This window comes from Dermacentor albipictus, chromosome 7, assembly GCF_038994185.2.
Source record: "Dermacentor albipictus isolate Rhodes 1998 colony chromosome 7, USDA_Dalb.pri_finalv2, whole genome shotgun sequence".
Taxonomy (NCBI): domain Eukaryota; kingdom Metazoa; phylum Arthropoda; class Arachnida; order Ixodida; family Ixodidae; genus Dermacentor; species Dermacentor albipictus.
In genome coordinates this window covers 59,908,627-59,926,980 of record NC_091827.1, presented here as the reverse complement: position 1 = coordinate 59,926,980, position 18,354 = coordinate 59,908,627, and the positions used below count along the sequence as shown (strand labels likewise).

The following is an 18,354-nucleotide window of genomic DNA, read 5'->3' as shown; positions in this document are numbered from 1 at the left end:
GCGACAACTGAAAATAGGAAAGATACTAGCCTTCGCGTTGTGCTGGTGGTTCTTGAGGGGAAGGAGAAAAGGCTAGCGCTATTTTCTGCAACCCATGCGGGAGCATGGCTCAGCGTCAGCAGGGTCGAGGGGATGGGGTTTAAAGAGAGATAGCGTAGGAGGGAGAAAGGTAGAGGGTCGTAGAGAAGCCTTCGCGTTCTCAAGCCATACTCCACTAGAACGTCTTCCTCCTCTCATCGATGGATAGATGGATGGATGTGATGGGCTTCCCCTTTGGAACGGGGCGCTGGGTTGCGCCACCAAGCTCTTGCTGTTATAGTACCTAGTGTCCCTACCTATGTTAAAGAAAAAAAAGAAAGGAAAAAGAACCACCATAAGTTCCTTTAACCAAAGTTTCTGAACCCCCTATTGTGAACTTTGTTTTGTTCGCCTCTGTTATTTGTCGTTTTGCTACTACTCTTCCAGCAATTTTCCAATCGCTACTTACTAATTTCTACTGCGGATGTGGTTAATTTTCCCCTGCTCTCGCTGAGCCCATGGGCTTGAGCGATTATAGTGGCGCATATATCAACCGCTGCGTAGATATATTTAGATTGTAATAAAACATGCTCCACCGTTTCCCTAGCTTTACCGCAGCAAGCACATGCTTCTTCTTCCTTCTTATATCTCTGCTTTATAAGTGCGTTTTCTAAGGCATGTTGTTCTCGCTTGGAAAAGTAATGAGCTTCCCTTTTAGATATTAGATATCATGAATTGTTTCTTTCCCGATTCCGTTTTTTTGCTCTGAAGTAGCTACTCGGGTCAGATTTCTTTGCTATTGCTGGGACCTATGAGATTATCTCAGCTTGTCTGACTTTCCATTTGACGTTCTTTATTGCAGTCTTGCTCACCTACAGATTATCTCAGCTTGTCTCATTTTCCATTTGACGTTCTTTATTGCTGTCTTGCTCACAAGAAAGCTTCGTAGTCATCTTCCTCCACTGTGAATCAATGTCTTTCTTCTATATTCCTCATTCGTTCTTCATAACTAATTTTGCTGGGAGCTTCCATCACCTTAAAACTTGTCCAGCCCATACCACCCTGCGAAGCTCCACTTGTAGTCTTCCCGTGAGCGCCCAATGCGAGGAGCCCCAAAAACCTTTCGTTGCCATCGAGTCCTGATTGCAACCCTAATTTCAAGCAAACAACCTCATTTGCAAATGTAACTCCTCGAATCATTACACCGTTCCACATACCCCGGAGCCCCTCCTACGTGTATTGCATGAGCAACAGGCTTTGCCACAGTGCCACTCCTCGGCTGAAAAAGATGCTACTCTTCTCAAGTGTTGTCTTCCAACGGCAGCAATGGAGCGCAGGGACCCCCTCTTGTAGATCGGTGGCACTGCCATTTGCTTTCTCCATTTGAGGTGGAGTAGTGTCGAGGAACGTTCTAGAATACGAGGGCAACTTCATCAAGAGTGAGCGAAAACAACGTTATAAAGTCTGGGATTAGAACACTGCCTATGTCTTCCGTCCGTTCGTTTCGGAGAGATATTTTTCTGCTCGCTCGCTGTACCTCGTGTCGCTTGAATATACTTTGTTGCCCGCAGGCCTGAGGTGGACATCGTGGTGATACTGACCACCGTTGTGACGATGCCGAGCAACCTACGATGCAGAACGCTGCCTGTCAACGCTTACAAGAGCCAAGACACGCGTACACCCACTCTGGCAAGTGCATCTGCATGTTTACAGGCTGCATTAAGAAAGCGTGGGGAAAAAGGTGCATCTTTTTAAAATTTTCAAAGTACTTGCGCTTTGAAGAGATCAGCCAGAAATAAAACGGGGAAATAGCAAAATTAGCTCTTTCTGTTAAGCCTCTAAGAACGGCTTATACACGCCTAGAGTGTAGATAGGAAAAAAAACGACACAACGAAAATTCACCGATGACGATGACGATGATAATACCCCCAATGCAAAATCTGAGCCTAGCTCTGCATATGTTTCCATTTTCTGATGTATTGGCTGTCGTGGAGAATCTCTCTCGAACGGCCCGTTGCGATCAGAGTGAAGGGTTGCTAAACAAGACACACCCAAGCACAACGATAGCTGCGACCACAGTCGGCGGTCGTCGAAAATCTGATCTATGAGTCCAGCGCGTTGGCTTTTTATACATCAATCGTCGAAGGTTCCGGTGTAATCGGTGGTGCGCGCGTGGCTTCCAGAAAGCATCACACTATTCGCGTCGCCCGTACAATAAGATTACGAATACTCTGGTGCCATCTCGTAGTCTCCCGCGGCACTCTGCTTTTCTCCTCGCCATTTCGCCATTCTCTCCACTTCCGCTTTCCTCCTCGCACTCTCATCGCCATCACCGTCTCCCATTACCCGCTGCGCTCCTCGCTCTTTCATCCTTCGCCGTGCTCGTTCGCTCGGTTACGCCGAGGGAGGACGAGGTACACTGAAGGTCGCCGAGGCACCACGACCTTCAACGATACCTGCAAAGAGTTGGGTCGCCTGCTAACCTCGCCACCGATACTGTGTCACTTCGACCCTACAGCTCCGACTGAAATGCACATCGACGCCAGCGCTGCTGGACTCGGCACTGTGCTCGCGCTGCACAGATTTGGTTTCAACGAGTAGGTTGTTGAATATGCAAGCAGCAACCTCACTAAAGCAGAGACCAGTTAGCCCGTTAAGAAAAGAAAAGTTTTGCGATAATCTGGACACTTGGTAAATTAATACGCTACCTCTATGGCCGTCCCTTCGAGGTAATTGCAGACCGCCGTGCGCTTTGTTGACCATCCACGTTGAAAGATCCCTCAGGTCCGTTAACCCCCTGAGCTTAGCGGTCACAATGTTTCGGCGTGCGCGTCGTCTACAAGTCTGGCCACCGCGCCAATCCGATGGTGACCTGCTTTCCCCTTTGCCTGTGTCAATCGAAACACTGCTTGCTTGCTTGCCGTTGATAAATTACTTTCGTTCCCAGCAGGCTGCCACATGGTTTGCGAGCAACGCAAGAATGCCTGGATTAGCGCTTTAATCCGCTTTATTTCACACCCGTCGACGCTTCCTCCACCTTCTCGAGTTTCGCACCATCAAGCTTCTCACTTCGAAATGGGGGATGGCCTTCTCCATCACCGGAGCTAGCTCTCTGACGGCCGCAAATGGTTGCTGGTTATAACTCGATATCTTCGTGGTGAAATATGTTCTGCATTCCACGATGATCCACAGTGTGCAGATGTCGGAGTCTTCAATAGACACACCCACCTTCGCTCCAGGTTTCATTCACGAGGCATGTACACCTTTGTGTGCAAGTACTTTCGATCATGCCCTCACTGACAGCGCCTCAAGCATCCTGCTCAGCGTGTCTCTGGTCCACTTCAGTCAATCCCGTGCCCTGCCAGTCCCTGTGATCGCATTGGCATTGGCCTGTATGAAACCCTTCCGAGCCCGGTTCCCGGAAACCACTGGATAGTTAACGCCATCGACCATTTACTATTCATAGTCTTCGCCATTGACGCGATACGCGGAAACAGCCGCGCTGCCTGCCGCCAGAGCTCGTGATATTGCATCCTTCATCCTTCATCATGAGAAACATTATTCTCTGTCACGGCGCTCCTCGCCAACTCCTGAGGTGTAGAGAACGTGTGTTCCTCTCCAAGGTAATATACGCGCTCCTTGCTGATTGTCGCATCGTTTACTGAACCACCAACGCCTACCACCCTCAAACTAATGGTTTGGACTAAACGTTCTCAGATACGTTGCCTCTGATAACACTGATTGATACCCTATTTTGCCGTTCATGATATACGCCTACACCACTGCACCACAGGCGGCCACAGGTCTTTAGCCATTCTTCCTCTTGTAGGGCCGCGAGCCTTCGACAACGCTCGCCACCATTGTCCCGTACCTACACGAATCATACGAGTGGACGCTCATCAGTGAAGCTGCCCGCCGTGCCAAGAAATTCCGTCAGCTCGCCCATTCTTTAACTATAGCATCGGCCAATGGCAGCAACAATCTCGACATGACTATGACCACCCACATTTTTACTTACATCCGCATCCCTTGTATGGATTTGGCTCGCAGCTGTTCCTGCTGGCCTCTCACCCAAGCTTGGCTCAAAATATCACAAACCCTACCATGTTGTAGCGCCGACATTGCCTGTGAATTATATCGTCCAGCCAGTCATGCCACCTACGGACCAGCGCTGTCATGAAACCGTCCACGTACAGCGCGAAAAGCCGTATTACGACCCATTATTACTATGTTCACCAAGAGTCGCCAGGATGGCTCCTTCTCCAATGCGGGAGTTTGTAGTTAAGAAGAATGCTCCACGCTGCAGCCACATCGCCAGTTCTTCGGAGATGGAATGTAGCGTGCTTCGAGCGGAAGAACCCTGTGCGCGGTCAACCTATCGCTTACCAGGGACGACGGCGCCTCCATTCCGTGTGCCACCGTCAAAGATGCTGACGCACTGTGAAGTCGATGCCTACTGTCGCGGCCCCTCAGTTCGCCATGGTCCGCACGCACGGGCCTTTCGCACCAAGCACGATCGAGAGCGCTGCAATACGACAGCAGATGAGCTCCGTCACATGGTTTTATTTATTTCACGGGCTTTCTTCAAACGCCGAGATATATCACCGCACAGCATGTTCGTCACCATAAAAAAATATGGAAACTTTATAAGCATAACTACACGCACTTGACCCTAGAACTGATATTGACATTTTGGCATGATTGATCCTATTTAATTAACTAATTAAGCGGGGTAATAAAAAAATAGGTTAAGGAGCACCATGTGTCATCAAACCATAGGTCATTGGCTTCATTCAGCTGCAGTTCACCCCTTGTTTAAATCCTTGGTTCAAGTTACGTGAAACACTCTGTAATTGAGATTGTAAGATACGGAAGATACAAGTAGGGACGGTAAATAAAAGGCAGCTTTCTCGTTGCGTAGAGTGGGCATGTAATTGAACTTGCGTTCTGAAATCAACAGGACAAGGCCTACCATATTGCGACGACAGACTTCTCGAGGCCGGATCTTGTCGTGGCCTTGGCACTGCAGATGGGCGTCGCCGTTTACAGCTACGAGGAACGACCCAATAGCGCCAATAGTGCGCTGTACGGACGTTGCAATGGCTTCGGCATCTCGGCTTACTCTGAGGCAAGTTCCAGTCTTCCAGCATCTTTGTATTTGCTCTTTTTTTTCTTCCTGTTCCTATAGCAATATGCGGTGTGTGAACCCATATAGATGCACGGCTACAATTTCAACTGCAGTCGAACATGGCTATAACGAACAAGTTGATGCATAAACTAAACGAACCTTTATGACGCTTTCTTTAATAGGCATCTGTCATCTGCAGTAGTAAAACGTGGTGCGCAAGGAATCGATTTGTTGCTGCGACGAATCCTCTGCATAGCAGGCAGTGATGATTTGCCTCTGCCTTGAAACTGCCTTGCGTCGCTACTGTGAGCCTTCTCATTTAATAATCGCCTTCAGTGCCAGTGTTGGTTAGCGTCACTAGTGTCGACCTGCTCAGAGAGTGACAAGTTTTGCCGCTACTCTGTTGTCCTCTCGGAAGAGCACAGCTTTTGCACTTGAAGCTCTCAGCTGTCTGCATCCTGAGGCTGAGGGATACGTATGACGCTTGTCGAGGGAAAAACGATGAGTGGTGTACAGGGGCTCAGAGCAACACGACGCACACCTAAATGCAATTAGAGCTTCACACCTCTTGCCTCCTTAGTCGCATATCACTCTTGATTTATTTACGGTACTTAAAGTACACCCTGCAGTGCCGAAGCATTATAGCAGGGGAGTGGGTACAACATGAAGTGACTAGCACGAGAATATAATCACCCAAAAGCGAGGGATGACAAAGCAGCAATGCATCAAGATGACAAAAAGTAAATTATAAAGTATATGAAAAAAGTACATGAAAAAAAGTACATGAATAACAGTACAAGAAAAAAATTTTCATTCAGCCTGCAGTCATCGGTTTGGAAGAAGATTGCAATTACAAATCATGCATTAGTCTTAAAAATGACCCGAGGAGCACTCACAACTTCAACTGGCAACTTATTCCATTCATAAATAGTGCGGGGGAAAAAAAACTTCGCATAGTTCGTTTTGCAGGAAATTTCACGTATTTAGAAACTGTGGTCTATTCTGCCTGAGATTTACTTGGGTGCTTTAAGGTATTTTAGCTTGTCAATGCCTGCCGCGTCAGTGTATATTGCGTGCAGGAGTTTCAGTCAGTGCTTCTGGCATCCTTTCTGTAGCGGCTCTAGTCCGATGTGTTTGTTTATTGCTTTTATGCTTGCGTGTCTTAAGTACTGCTTTGATATAAACATGGCAGCGCGGTTTTGTATGCCTTCTAACTTATCAATGAGGTACCACTGGTGGGGATCGCACAAGGCAGTGGCATATTGTAATTTAGGCCTTACCAACGACTTATATGCTATGGTTTTAAGAATCTGAGGGGCACTTCAAAGGGTTCGAATAAGTAGGCTAAACATTTTCCCGGCTTTTCTGACAGTCATATCAATATGGCTGGAAAAGGACAGATCAGCAGTTAGATGAACACCTAAGAATTTAATTCCGTTAACCTTCTTGAGTATCAAATCTCCCAGTTTTTAGGTAGGTTCATACTTGATTTTAGATTTGGTGAATCTTAACTGGTAACATTTGTCAGTACTCAGGCTAAGTTACCAGTTTTGACACCAGGAGGCTATGCTATTGAGGTCCTGCTGGAGTACGTCTATATCATTTTGATTGCGAATGGATCTGTAAACAACGTAGTCATCTGCGAAAAGTCTAATTCGTGAGGAAATGCTTGAAGCGATGTCATTGATGTAAATTAAAAACCAGCACCCAGCCTTGTAGCACTCCAGAAGTGACTTGGCGAAAACTAAAATTTTTGCCTCCTCTAACTACGCATTGTATTCTGTAGTTCAGGTGATCTTCAATAACCTTCATGACTTTCGCATACAAATTAAGAGTGCTCATTTTATGTATTAACAGGGCATTTATACGGAGTCAAAGGCTTTGCGATAATCTAGAAAGACTGCAACTGTAGCCATTCTTTTTTCAGCAGTATCTGCAAGCTCATGAAATAGTTCTATTAGCTGAGTGGTACAGCTCACGCATTTTGCGAAAACCATGCTGATATGGAAAGAAAAAATTGTTTCCTTTTAAGTTCATTATTATATAGCTACAAAAATTGCGCTCAAAGACTTTACAACATATGGAACACAGTGAAGTCAGCCTATAGTTAGATACGGAAGACTTCTAACCGCTTTTAAACACTGGAACTATATGGGCTTTTTTCTAACCTTTAATGAACACGCCACTTTCAAGGGTTTTGCAGAATATTATTTTTAAGTATTGAGATATAACGAAAAAAACAGGCTGTGAGTATCCTCGGAGAGATTCCGTCTGGTCCAATTGCTTTGGCTTCATTAATGGAGTTCAGACAGTTCCTGACACCCTCCAATGTGATAGTAATTGGAGGCATTACGTTTGGCACAGTGTATGTAGTGTTGGGAAAAGTATTTCTATCTTTCGTTTTTTAGAAATACTGATTTAAAGTGTCTGTTAGAACAGTCCGCTTTAGCGTTGCTTTCACATATATCGATTCCTTTGTGAAGAATACCTGTAATACCTGTACTCTCCTTCCGCGTCTTTCTTAGATAGCCCCAAAATGCTTTTGGATTTGTCTTGATAGAATCAGCTAGTCCGGTGGAGTACATGTCTTTGGCGGTATTAATGGCATCGATCTATTTTATGTGTAACTCTCTTAGATGGCACTCATGTTCCTCTGATGGGTTCTTTTTATATTATAAATAAGCATGAGTCCTTCGCTTTAACTTCCTTTTAACCTCATAAGTCATCCAGGCTTTGTCTACTTTTCCTTTGTCTGAGACCTATTTGAAAGGTACATGTTTTTCAATCAATGATGACAGCACGCTTCTAACAGAAATCCACAGAACGTCCACACCTTCAGATGAGTGTTGTGTAAAAGCATGAAAGACTGCTTCCAAACCAAGACTGATTCCATTAAAATTTGCCCTAGAGTGGTTATAAACTTTGCGAGTTTCATGGGTAGCAGGAATTATTTGTGGCAGAGCAGCCATTGCAGTGACAATTTTCTGATCAGTAATGCCAGGTAGTGGTAGTGATAGCGCGACTGTTGGACCCACGCAGTTTTGTGTGAGCTTTATAGGGTCGCGGGTAATACCACACCCACTGTCCGTTGGTCAATCAGTTGCCAATTTTTTTGGATTGACCATGAACTGGCACACATTCGGTGCCGCATACCAGTGTCAAAGTTGTTTGTCTTGTTCACCGACCCAATGGCACGTAGTCAGTGACCCATGTTGGCTATTCGGCCAAAACCAGCCCCAAGGTGTCCATTCGGGCACGCACAAAGCGGCCCCATGTTTTTCGCAAGACAGCTCATATCAAGTAGGCCAACTTTATTCTCTACCATTTCAGCTACGGCGGGGGTTGTCCCTCCAGCCACTACATTTGCAGCGCTTGTACACGCACACAACTACACATAAAAGCGCACGCTTAATTTGTGTGACCACAGTCATGGTAGGCTGCGAAGACGAATATACAGAGCTTAGCCTGAGAAGGTTTATTAGGATTCCCTCTCCCCTCTGTACTTATTTTACTTTCGGCTAAACACTATCTCTGTAGTTTAACTTCGGCTACTCAGCAGAGTCTTCACGGAAAATTCAAGTTGAATAGTAGTAGTAGTGGTTTACTGTGGGAAATTACGCTTATTTCTGCTGCCCAATAGGTAGCACGGCGAAGCGGCAGGGGAAGGGAAAGTGGGAAATAAAGATAAGACAAAGGGTAGAGAAGGCGAAGCATCAGGAGTCTCCTCGTTGACGGAGGAGGCCAATGATGAAGGCAGTGGCTATCAGTGTGCGGGCGCCTGTCGGTAGGCGGTCATCCCGTTCGCCCGCAGAAACTGCAAGAGGCTGTGGAGAGCTCCTAGGTGGAGAGCTGACGCGAACAGGGGATCGCCGGGTGTTTGCGATTCGCATCACCGGGTGTAGATAGTGATGACGCTTGAGCGTTCCTGTGCCGGCGTTGCGCAAGCACAGAGAAGGTGCTCAAGGGTCTCTGGGTCGCCACACGTTCAGTAGCCTATATAAGCAAGAGGCGGTGTTCATTTTGAATCGGCATAAAGTATGCGCGAATTTTAGACCCACGCAGTTTTTAGTGACCTTTATCGGGTCACGGGTAATACCACAGCCACTGTCGGTTGGTCAATCAGTTGCCAACTTTTTGCGAACGGCTTAGTGGTAACGCCTAAGAAACACCGAGGGGAAATACTAGAACACACTGCCGTGAACTTATCTGGCTGCTGCCGATTCCTCTACAGAGGCGTTGATATGAATGCACCAAAGTGAAGTCGGGCGCACTTGTGACGATCTATTCATGGGCTCAGTGTGACCAACATAAATAAGGGGTCTTGCTGAAGACTAGCTTGTGTGTTTGAAACGTTGGCTTTGGCGACATTCTGTGTTCGACATCTTTTGATCACAATTACGCATTGTATCAAAAATGAGGAGCCTGCTGAAGGCAGAAGAAATTCAACAAAAAGACAACCGAATCTGGGTGACAATATCTTCCTTAGCGAGTTACCGTCAATTTGTTCGAAAGGTGTGTGTCAGTTTCTTATTCTAGTCTTGTTCTTGCGCCGATTCCGGAGATGGTATAGTCTAAAATCGTGGGCCGATTACGAAGGTAGTGCAGTCCGACGCTCCTTCTATTCCATTCACGCCATGGTTGACACTATAAAAGACTGGTCCGACCAGACCAAACTAAACAGCGACATAAATGTTGTTTTTCAGTGGTGTCACGATTGAAGCATGATCGTTGACAAAGAAAAGACAGTTGCTGTGTCCATTAAAAAGTAAAAATTGTGCTCAAGTTCCCTTCTGGTTCTCATAACACCGCACTGCGAACTGTCATTGAATACCAATATCTGGGTATTATCACATTCGACTTAAACTGGACAACACACGTCCAGCATGTAGCAAAAAAGCCATGAACACGCTCTTTTTCCTTATACGTGCGTTGAATAAATAGCCTCCCGGAATAAAGGTACTGGCTTACGTTTCGCTTATACGGTCGATATTGCAATATCCTAATATTGCACGGTTTCTTTGCACAGCTACCAACGTAGCCACACTCCAAAGGGTGCAGCGAAAAACTGCGCGATTTATCTATAACAAAAACAGTCACACGTATTCACTTACCGAACTTACACTTCGCGCAAAGCTTTACCCTCTGTCTGGCCGACCGCAGACACACCGCTCGAAGTTCCCAAGCTTATTTCTGCACAATAATTTAAGAATAACTTCGAATACTTCATTAATATAAGCCACTCCATAATCACCCGTCACAAACACCCTCTTAATCTTGAGGAATCCTTTTGCAATACCAACAATTTGTTTTACTTTTTTTCTTCAAGCAGTGAGTAATCGGAATGCACTAGACACCTCAACTGCAACGAAGCAGACAGCACTGAAATTTCTAGAGCTTGCCGAGCTGAGTATAATGCTACCAGACCAACTTAATCTATGATGAGACTTGGCTGATATATGTTTTCTATAGTACCTGTATAGGCGGTATATACAAATTTGCTCTTTGTTTGATTTTCTTGATTGTAATAGGTTTAACGAAAAAGAGTAGCCTGCCTGCACCAGAGCACCATCGCTACCGGCATGAGCTCATGGTTGCTGCCCTTCGCCGAATGCTTGTGATAGCTACCTGTTCGCGCCCGTTGCTAATAAATCTCTTAGCAAGTGATGGACGTGCTGGGTTTCAACCGCCCTGGAACGTCGGAGTCGCACTCAACCCCCCATCATGCCCGATGACGCTTGCACTCCTCCAGCTCCTCCAATGGCGCCGGCCACGTTGGTTTGTGCCGGTGCCTTGCGTCAGCGAGGTCCGCCTATTTTCTCCGACACAGATGACAAAGACGAAGATTGGATCTTCTCTTATGAGCGAGTGATTGCCCATAACCAGTGGGACGATATTACCAAGTTAAGAAATGTCGATCTATATTACGGACGTTGCCATACTATGCTTTCTATAACATGAAGCCGACCTCACTTCAATGTCCATCTTAAAGACCAACTTTACCCAAGTTTTCAGTCGGCCAGCAGTAAGAAATGTTCGGCCAGAACAGCGTTTGCGCACACGATCCCAGGAGGCCAGAGAGGACTTCACGAGCTACATTGAAGACATTGTTGACCTTTGCAAATGGGTGAATGCGTCGATTTCAGAGGAGGAGAACATCAAACATTCAATGAAGGGTATTGAGGACGACGCGTTTCAAATGTTATTATCGAAGAGTCCTCACACTGTCGCTGAAGTGATAGAATTGCGCCAGAGTTACGACGAGTTGGGCAGGCAATGGCTTCACACTCGACGTTTCACCCCGCCCGCCGACTCTCTGTCAAGCCATGGAGTCGACGACAACCATGCTGCTCTGTTCGTAAAAATTCAGGAATTCGTTCGCGCAGGGGTCGCCCGCCAGTTATCTTTGATATCTTCTGTCCAGGAATCACCACCTGCTTTGCATGCTACGATCCGCCACTTCATTCAAGAGCAAGTATCTTAAGCCGTTCCTCCAGCCGCTGAGCAGACACCAGTTACGGCACCTCTCAGTTACGCTGAAGCAGTCACCCGCTCTCGTCCACAACCGCCCTTGCCACCCTCTATGCATCGACCGGCGACATTTTTGCCGCCATCTATGCCGCTTCACGACTAACTGCAATTTCCTCCTATGCCGCTACCCCACCGGCAGCATTTTCCGAATCCTCACCCACTACTCGGACCTTACCCTCACCAGTGGTGCACCTTCGATGACCGCCCAAATGTTCTGCTTGCGGTGGTGCTGGTCACGTGGCGCGCCATTGCCGACGTTCCATGTTTCCTCTTCAGAGCATCCGGCGAGCACCACCTCTCCCCACTCCGTTATCCTCTTCACCTTCCTACCTCTTCCTATTCCCCTGAACGCCCAACCGCCTCTACCCGCCGCTCACCATCTTCCCGCCGTCGCTCGCGTTCTCCGATGCAGCGCCGTCCCGTGTCCACCAAGCAGGAAAACTGATGGCCCCCGTTCCCGAGGCACGAACTGCGTCCACGTCGCAATGCCCAAGTCCTCGTCCCTCTCCAGCCAACGTAATAGAAGTCTCTGTCGAAGGAATTGCCGTCCTGGAACTTGTAGGTACAGGAGCCGCCGTATCCGTAATTTCCGCTGAACTGTGCCGCACACTACGAAAGGTTTTGACGCCCCTTTAGGAATTCTCCCTTAGAACCTCGAACGATCAAAATATAACGCCTCTCGCTGTGTGTACTGCTCGCGTCTTCATTCAAGGTCTACTGTATAGAGTCCAACTCGTCGTGCTGCCCTCGTGTTCCCATGACATTATATTAGGCTGGGACTTCTGCTCTTCCCGACCTTGAGATGCTCTTCCCGACCTTAAGACTATCGAAAACGGCCCTTCTAGTGTTAAAATGCTTGTATCCAAAGACAATGCCATCCCTCCACGTTCTTCCCTGCTTGTGCAGCTTTGTCGTGCGCCGCTATTTCGGATAGCACTGTTCTCTTTACGCCCTCTCAGGTGTTCATTCGCCGCCGATGTTCTCCGCTGCCCTTTGCTCTCCTTACTCTTCGCAGTGGCGTCACAAAAATTGTCGTCGACAATCCCACCACCTGCGCTTTCGCATTATTTATTGGTGAATGCCTAGGACTTTGTCAACCGGTCGACACCTTTTGCATCTTTGACGCTCCTGCCGTTTCAACTTCTGCGGACCTTGGCGCTCTTACTTGTGACCCTGCGGTTGGTCAGTCACTCCTAGATGCTTTCCACTGCTCCATCGACGATGGCACGTCATCTTCAGAACAAAGCCAGCCCATTGCTGTCCTGCATAGGTTCAGCGCTTCTTTTGACAGCCATGCTTCCGGTTTGGGCCGCACATCGACCGTTTTTCACCAGATAGATACAGGCAGTCATACACATTTACGGCAGCGCCCTTACCAAGTATCCACGTCTGAACGCCGTGTCATTGACCACCACGTTGCTGACATGCTTAAGCGTCGCGTTGTGCAGCCTTCCAACAGTCCCTGGGCATCACCGGTCGGCCTCGTTAATAAAAAGGATGGCCCTATTCGATTCTGCGTCGACTACCGACGTCTGAACAAGATAACGCGTAAGGGCGCTTACCCGTTACCGCTCATCGACAAAGCCATCGACTGTTTGCAGGGAGCGTTCTTTTCTACTCTAGATTTACGTTCCCGATACTGGCAAGTCCCTTTGGCACCATCTGATCGACCTAAAACAGCATTTGTAACACCTGACGGATTGTACGAATTCATCGTAATGCCTTTCGGCCTGTGCAACGCTCCAGCCACTTTTGAGAGAATGATGGATAATATTTTACGCGACCTCAAATGGAACACATGTTTATGCTACCTGGATGACGTAGTTATCTTTACCGCTGATTTTCGAACACATCGCAGCCGTCTCGAGCAAGTTCTGAAATGCCTTACTGACGCGGGATTTCAACTTAACTTAAATAGTTTTCGCTTCGGCGCCCGAAAGCTCACTATTCTTGGCCATGTTGTATCGCGAGATGGCCTCCTTCCAGATGCAGCCAAGCTCCGCTGTCATCGACTTTCCTCAACCAAAGAAGTTAAAGGAGCTTCAAAGTTTCCTTGGTTAATGTTCATACATCCGACGTTTCATTCGAAATTTTGCTTCCATAAGTGCACCCCTGACAGTCCTTCTAAGTGGCGACAAAGAACTTCCGCTTGATCGCCCGCCTGTGATGACGCCTTCACGAAATTACGCTACCTGCTAACCTCGCCACCTATCCTCCGCCACTTCGATCCTGCAGCTTCCACTGATGTCCACACTGATGCCAGTGGCGTCGGACTTGGCGCCGTAACCGCGCAGCGAAAAGCGGGGTTTGATGAATATGTAGATGCCTACGCGAGCCGAACTCTGACAAAGGCCGAGGCTAATTACCCTGTTACATAGAAATAGTGTTTAACCATTATTTGGGCCCTTACGAAATTGCGTCCTTATTTGTATGGTCACCCTTTCGACGTCGGCACAGACCATCACGCCCTCTGTTGGCTGTGTATCTTTAAGGACCCATCTGGCCGACTTGTTCGCGGGGCCCTTAAGCTAAAGGAGTACGACATCCGCGTTCTCTACCGTTCCGGCCACCAACACACGAATGCTGAGGCCCTTTCTCGCTCGCCGGTCTGTGCTGACTGCGCTTGTCTATCCGCCCATGAGCCCACGCTTACATCTTATGCACTGCGCATCATGCCGTCGGGGCAGCGCAAGGATCCCTGGATCAATGCTCTAATCAGCATCATTTGTGATCCATCCACCTCTTCACCATCTTGCGCTCTTCGCCGCCGGGTTACCTACTTCTGCATTCGCGACGGCCTTTTTTACCCTCGTAATTACCTCTCTGACGGTCGCAAGTGCCTTCTCGTGATACCTCGCCATCTCCGTCACCTTATCTGCGACGCTTTCCACGCAGACCCCCACTGCGCACACGCCGGAAGGAAGGAAGGAAGTAAACTTTATTACTCTAGAAAGAGTAATTCAGCGGTCGTGCCGGATGTCTTGATCTTCTATTGGTTGATGAAGATCTCCGGCCTGCATGGTGGGCGCCCCTATTCCAGGGCACCACTGAGCGTGGCTGCTCGTCGGGCATGATCCACCAGCTTCCGTTGGAGGCTAGGGTCGCCGCTGGAGAGCACGCTCTCCCACTGCTCCGCACTCGGATTTTCTATTTTGTGGAATTCCTTATTTGTATTGCACTCCCATGTGATGTGATAAAGTGTGGGTATTGCACCACACCACGGGCATGTGTCCCTGTATTGACTTGGGAACATTTTGCATAGTATATGTAAATTTGGGAACGTTCCTGTCTGCAGCTTTCGCCAGTAAACTGCCTGTTGTTGAGTGAGTGTACACACCGGACTCATCAAGACGTGTGCTCGACTACGCATCCGATTTTATTGGCATGGCACGTACAACTACGTCCGAAAGTTCATTCGCTCCTGTGCCAGTGCCAACGCCGAAAATTACCTCCCGGACGAGTCCACCCGTCACAACCCCTTCTTTGCCCTAGTCGGCCCATTGATCGTGTTGGTACAGACATATACAAACAGCTACCTTCCACTCCAGCAGGCAAGCGCTGGATTATTGTTGCAGTGGATCACTTGACCCGCTATGCTGAAACAGCTGCGCTGCCGACTGCCACCGCCCACGACGTTCCATCGTTTCTGTTACGACATTTCGTTATTCGCCACGGTGCCCCTCGCGAACTTCTCAGTGATAGAGGCCGCGCCTTTCTTTCCGATGCTTTCAAGGCACTACACGACGAATGCCGAATCGTCCACCGCACCAGTACAGCGTATCATCCGAAAACAAACGGCATGACCTATCGCTTCAACCGTACTCTTGGTGATATGCTCTCGATGTACGTTGCCTCTAATCATTCAAATTGGGACCAAGTTCTGCCTTTCGTGCCGTATGCGTACAACAGTGCGGCCCAAGCAACTACTGGTTTTTGCCTTACTTTCTCCTATACGGACGAGAACCTCCTACTACGCTCGATACCATTCTTTCATATACACCTGACACGTCCGAAAGTACTCCGCTATCTGAAGCTGCTCGTCATCCCGAGGAATGCGGCAAGCTTGCCCGCTCTTTTTCCACCGAGGACCAGTGGCACCAGCAATCCCGTCAACCTGCCGACCGCGCTGCACCAACTTTTTCGCCTGGCTCTCTCTTATGGCTTCGGGTACCCACTACCACATCCGGCCTCTTCTCAAAACTTGTCGCAAAACACTTAGGACCCTACCACGTTCTGCAGCAAACGTCCTCCGTCATTTACATCGTAGAGCCCCTCACGCCATCCACGGACCTACGCCATCGCGGCCGCGAACTTGTCCACGTCTCTCGCATTAAGCCGTACTACGACCCAATAGTAGTCTCTTCGCCTTAAGCCGTCAGGATGGCTCCTTTTTCTGCGGAGGGCCATTGTAACGAAGAAGAGCCTGCGCTGGCGCCACAGCACCATCGCTACCGGCATGAGCTCGTGGTCGTGGTCCTTCGCCAAACGCTTGTGACTACTACCCGTTCGCGCCCGTTGCTAATAAGCCTCTTAGCACATGCTTGATGCTTAGGTGCTCGACATGCACAGACATGCCTGGTTTGTACCCGTAGAATAGTATAGCGTCTTTTCATTTCAAAACTGCTATATCTTGAATTCTTGAATGTATAAAATAAAATAAATAAATAAATAGTGCGGGGCCCCGTGAACCCGCCTTCGCTACGTGGAGGAGCGGTACATTCCACTGGCGCCAAGAACATCTCACCAAATCGGGGCTACGGTGTGAAATGGTATGGCCACTCGATCGCTCGCCTCTAACCTTCGCTTTTGCTAAGCCGCGTCCGAAGAAATTGCTGACCGAAGCAGACTTTGACAAGCCGAAAAACAAACCTGCAAACAACAAAGAGTGCCTGACGTCGAGGTGTGTATGTGTGTGGGGGGGGGGGGGGGAGGGTTCTATATGAATCCAATCAGAAAAGTTAGATGGTGCTACAACGCCTAGCTGACATCCACCAAACGTTGTGGTCCCAGCAGCGATGTTTCAATAAATTGCGCGGTTCATACACGTAGCTTGCGGCTTCATCGCTTTCAGTTGCGAAGCTTTATTTCCGAACCCTCACAACAGGTCGAAAAAGAAAAGAAAAAAAAAAGAAAAGCACTGCTGACAGTATCTGTATGATCGTTGCTTGAATGCTCCAGGCATGCCAGGTGCCAGAGACGGGCCTCCACATCGAGAAGACAGTCATCGGCCTTGACACCCTGGAGCAGGCCGAGCTTCTCATGCAGCAGAGGCTGTTGGCGTTCGACAAGCTCTACCACCTCATTGACAAGGTGACTTGCTTGGGCCTGAACTCTTGATATACAAAAAAGATCGTTTAATTCCCGCGATTTTAAATCTATTCTTAGCAGAGCTAATCAGAGTGTCCTCGGATATTAATTATAATTAGTTTTCTTGCTAAATCGTTCTTTGATAATTTCTTTAAGTGCTCACTTCATGTTTTCTGTTGTCTTTCGATAGGACGTCTATTCGTGCTCCCTGCTTTAATTTCGAGTTAGCGATATTCAGACGAAAGCGTTAAACAGTTCATCCGATGAAATATACGATGTCCGGCGTCATTGCACAGAAATTCATGTAATCCAAAACTAACAGTGAGTCTCATTTGGAGATATGGTCGTTCGGCCATATCTAAGTTGGATTGTAGTTGACATCTCGAAGGTCGAGATGTCCCTACCTTTGATGTTAATTAAGGCACAGTTGATTAGGATAAAGTTACTTAAGGCACTCGAACTCATGACCTTTGGTGGGAGTCGAACCCACTTGGAGATCGGCCATATCTCCTCGTTGGATACCAGTTGACATCGCGAAGGTCGAGAGGCCTTCCGATGTCAACCCCTACTCTTTGGTAAGAGTCGAACCCACTTGGAGATACGGGTGAACCGGCCATATCTCCAAGGGGGTCTACACAATACAAATCTTTCGCTTACGTTGGTCGACGCCGGAGCCACGCCGAAGACGCGCACTTGCGTCTCCCGGCCAATGTTTCGGCAAACGGACGTGCAACCGCACTGAAAGTGCATCTCCGCCAGCCTGTTTAACGTCACGCTGCTTTGCAGTGACGTTTTCACGATGGCTATTGCGACGAATTCGAAGAAGCGAGGCACATTTAATTTCTAGACTTTGTCCTTTAGCCGTCTGCTGTCAGTCACTGTTTGCGAATGCGTTCTTCGTAAGCAAGCTTATGCTATATTCAATTCAGCCTCTATTGAGTAGGTGTACCCGCGTTTTCAAGGAAGAACCTGTCTTTTCGTTTCGGCTTTCCCAGGCCACAATCATCATGCAGAGACCCGACATACGGACTAACCTGACATGGATGTTGCTCAACGCCGACCTGACTGACTCAACAGGCTTTTGTCTCTCAGCACCCTTCCAGCGCTTGAAGGGATTCAGAGACTTTTACTACCGGCAAGCACAGATGCCGAAGGGTTAGCCGCATACCCTGCTGCTGTGCGGAAATTGCGCAACGACGTGCAGGTTTCGCACCGTTTTGCAAGCCGTCCTGTAACGTGTCTATGGGCGGCTTTTTTGTCGGCCCTACGTGACCAGGTGCAAAAAAAGAAAAAAAAAACATCCTATGTTTTTATTCAGCGTTTGTTCCTCTTTGCGGTACTGCATTCGATAAACGGACAATGGGCAAACTGTT

At 48.1% G+C, this 18,354-nt stretch overlaps 1 protein-coding gene across 1 annotated transcript in view; it reads left to right on the top strand.

Moving 5' to 3' along the window:
- Positions 1-18,354, top strand: part of LOC135912632 (uncharacterized) — a 43,464-nt gene extending 25,110 nt beyond the window's left edge. The window contains exons 10-13 of the mRNA XM_065445121.1: positions 1,590-1,707; positions 4,979-5,146; positions 16,853-16,984; positions 17,977-18,354. Coding sequence (XP_065301193.1) covers positions 1,590-1,707; positions 4,979-5,146; positions 16,853-16,984; positions 17,977-18,141 — 583 coding nt within the window. The 3' untranslated portion in view covers positions 18,142-18,354. The remainder of the gene's footprint in view (positions 1-1,589; positions 1,708-4,978; positions 5,147-16,852; positions 16,985-17,976) is intronic.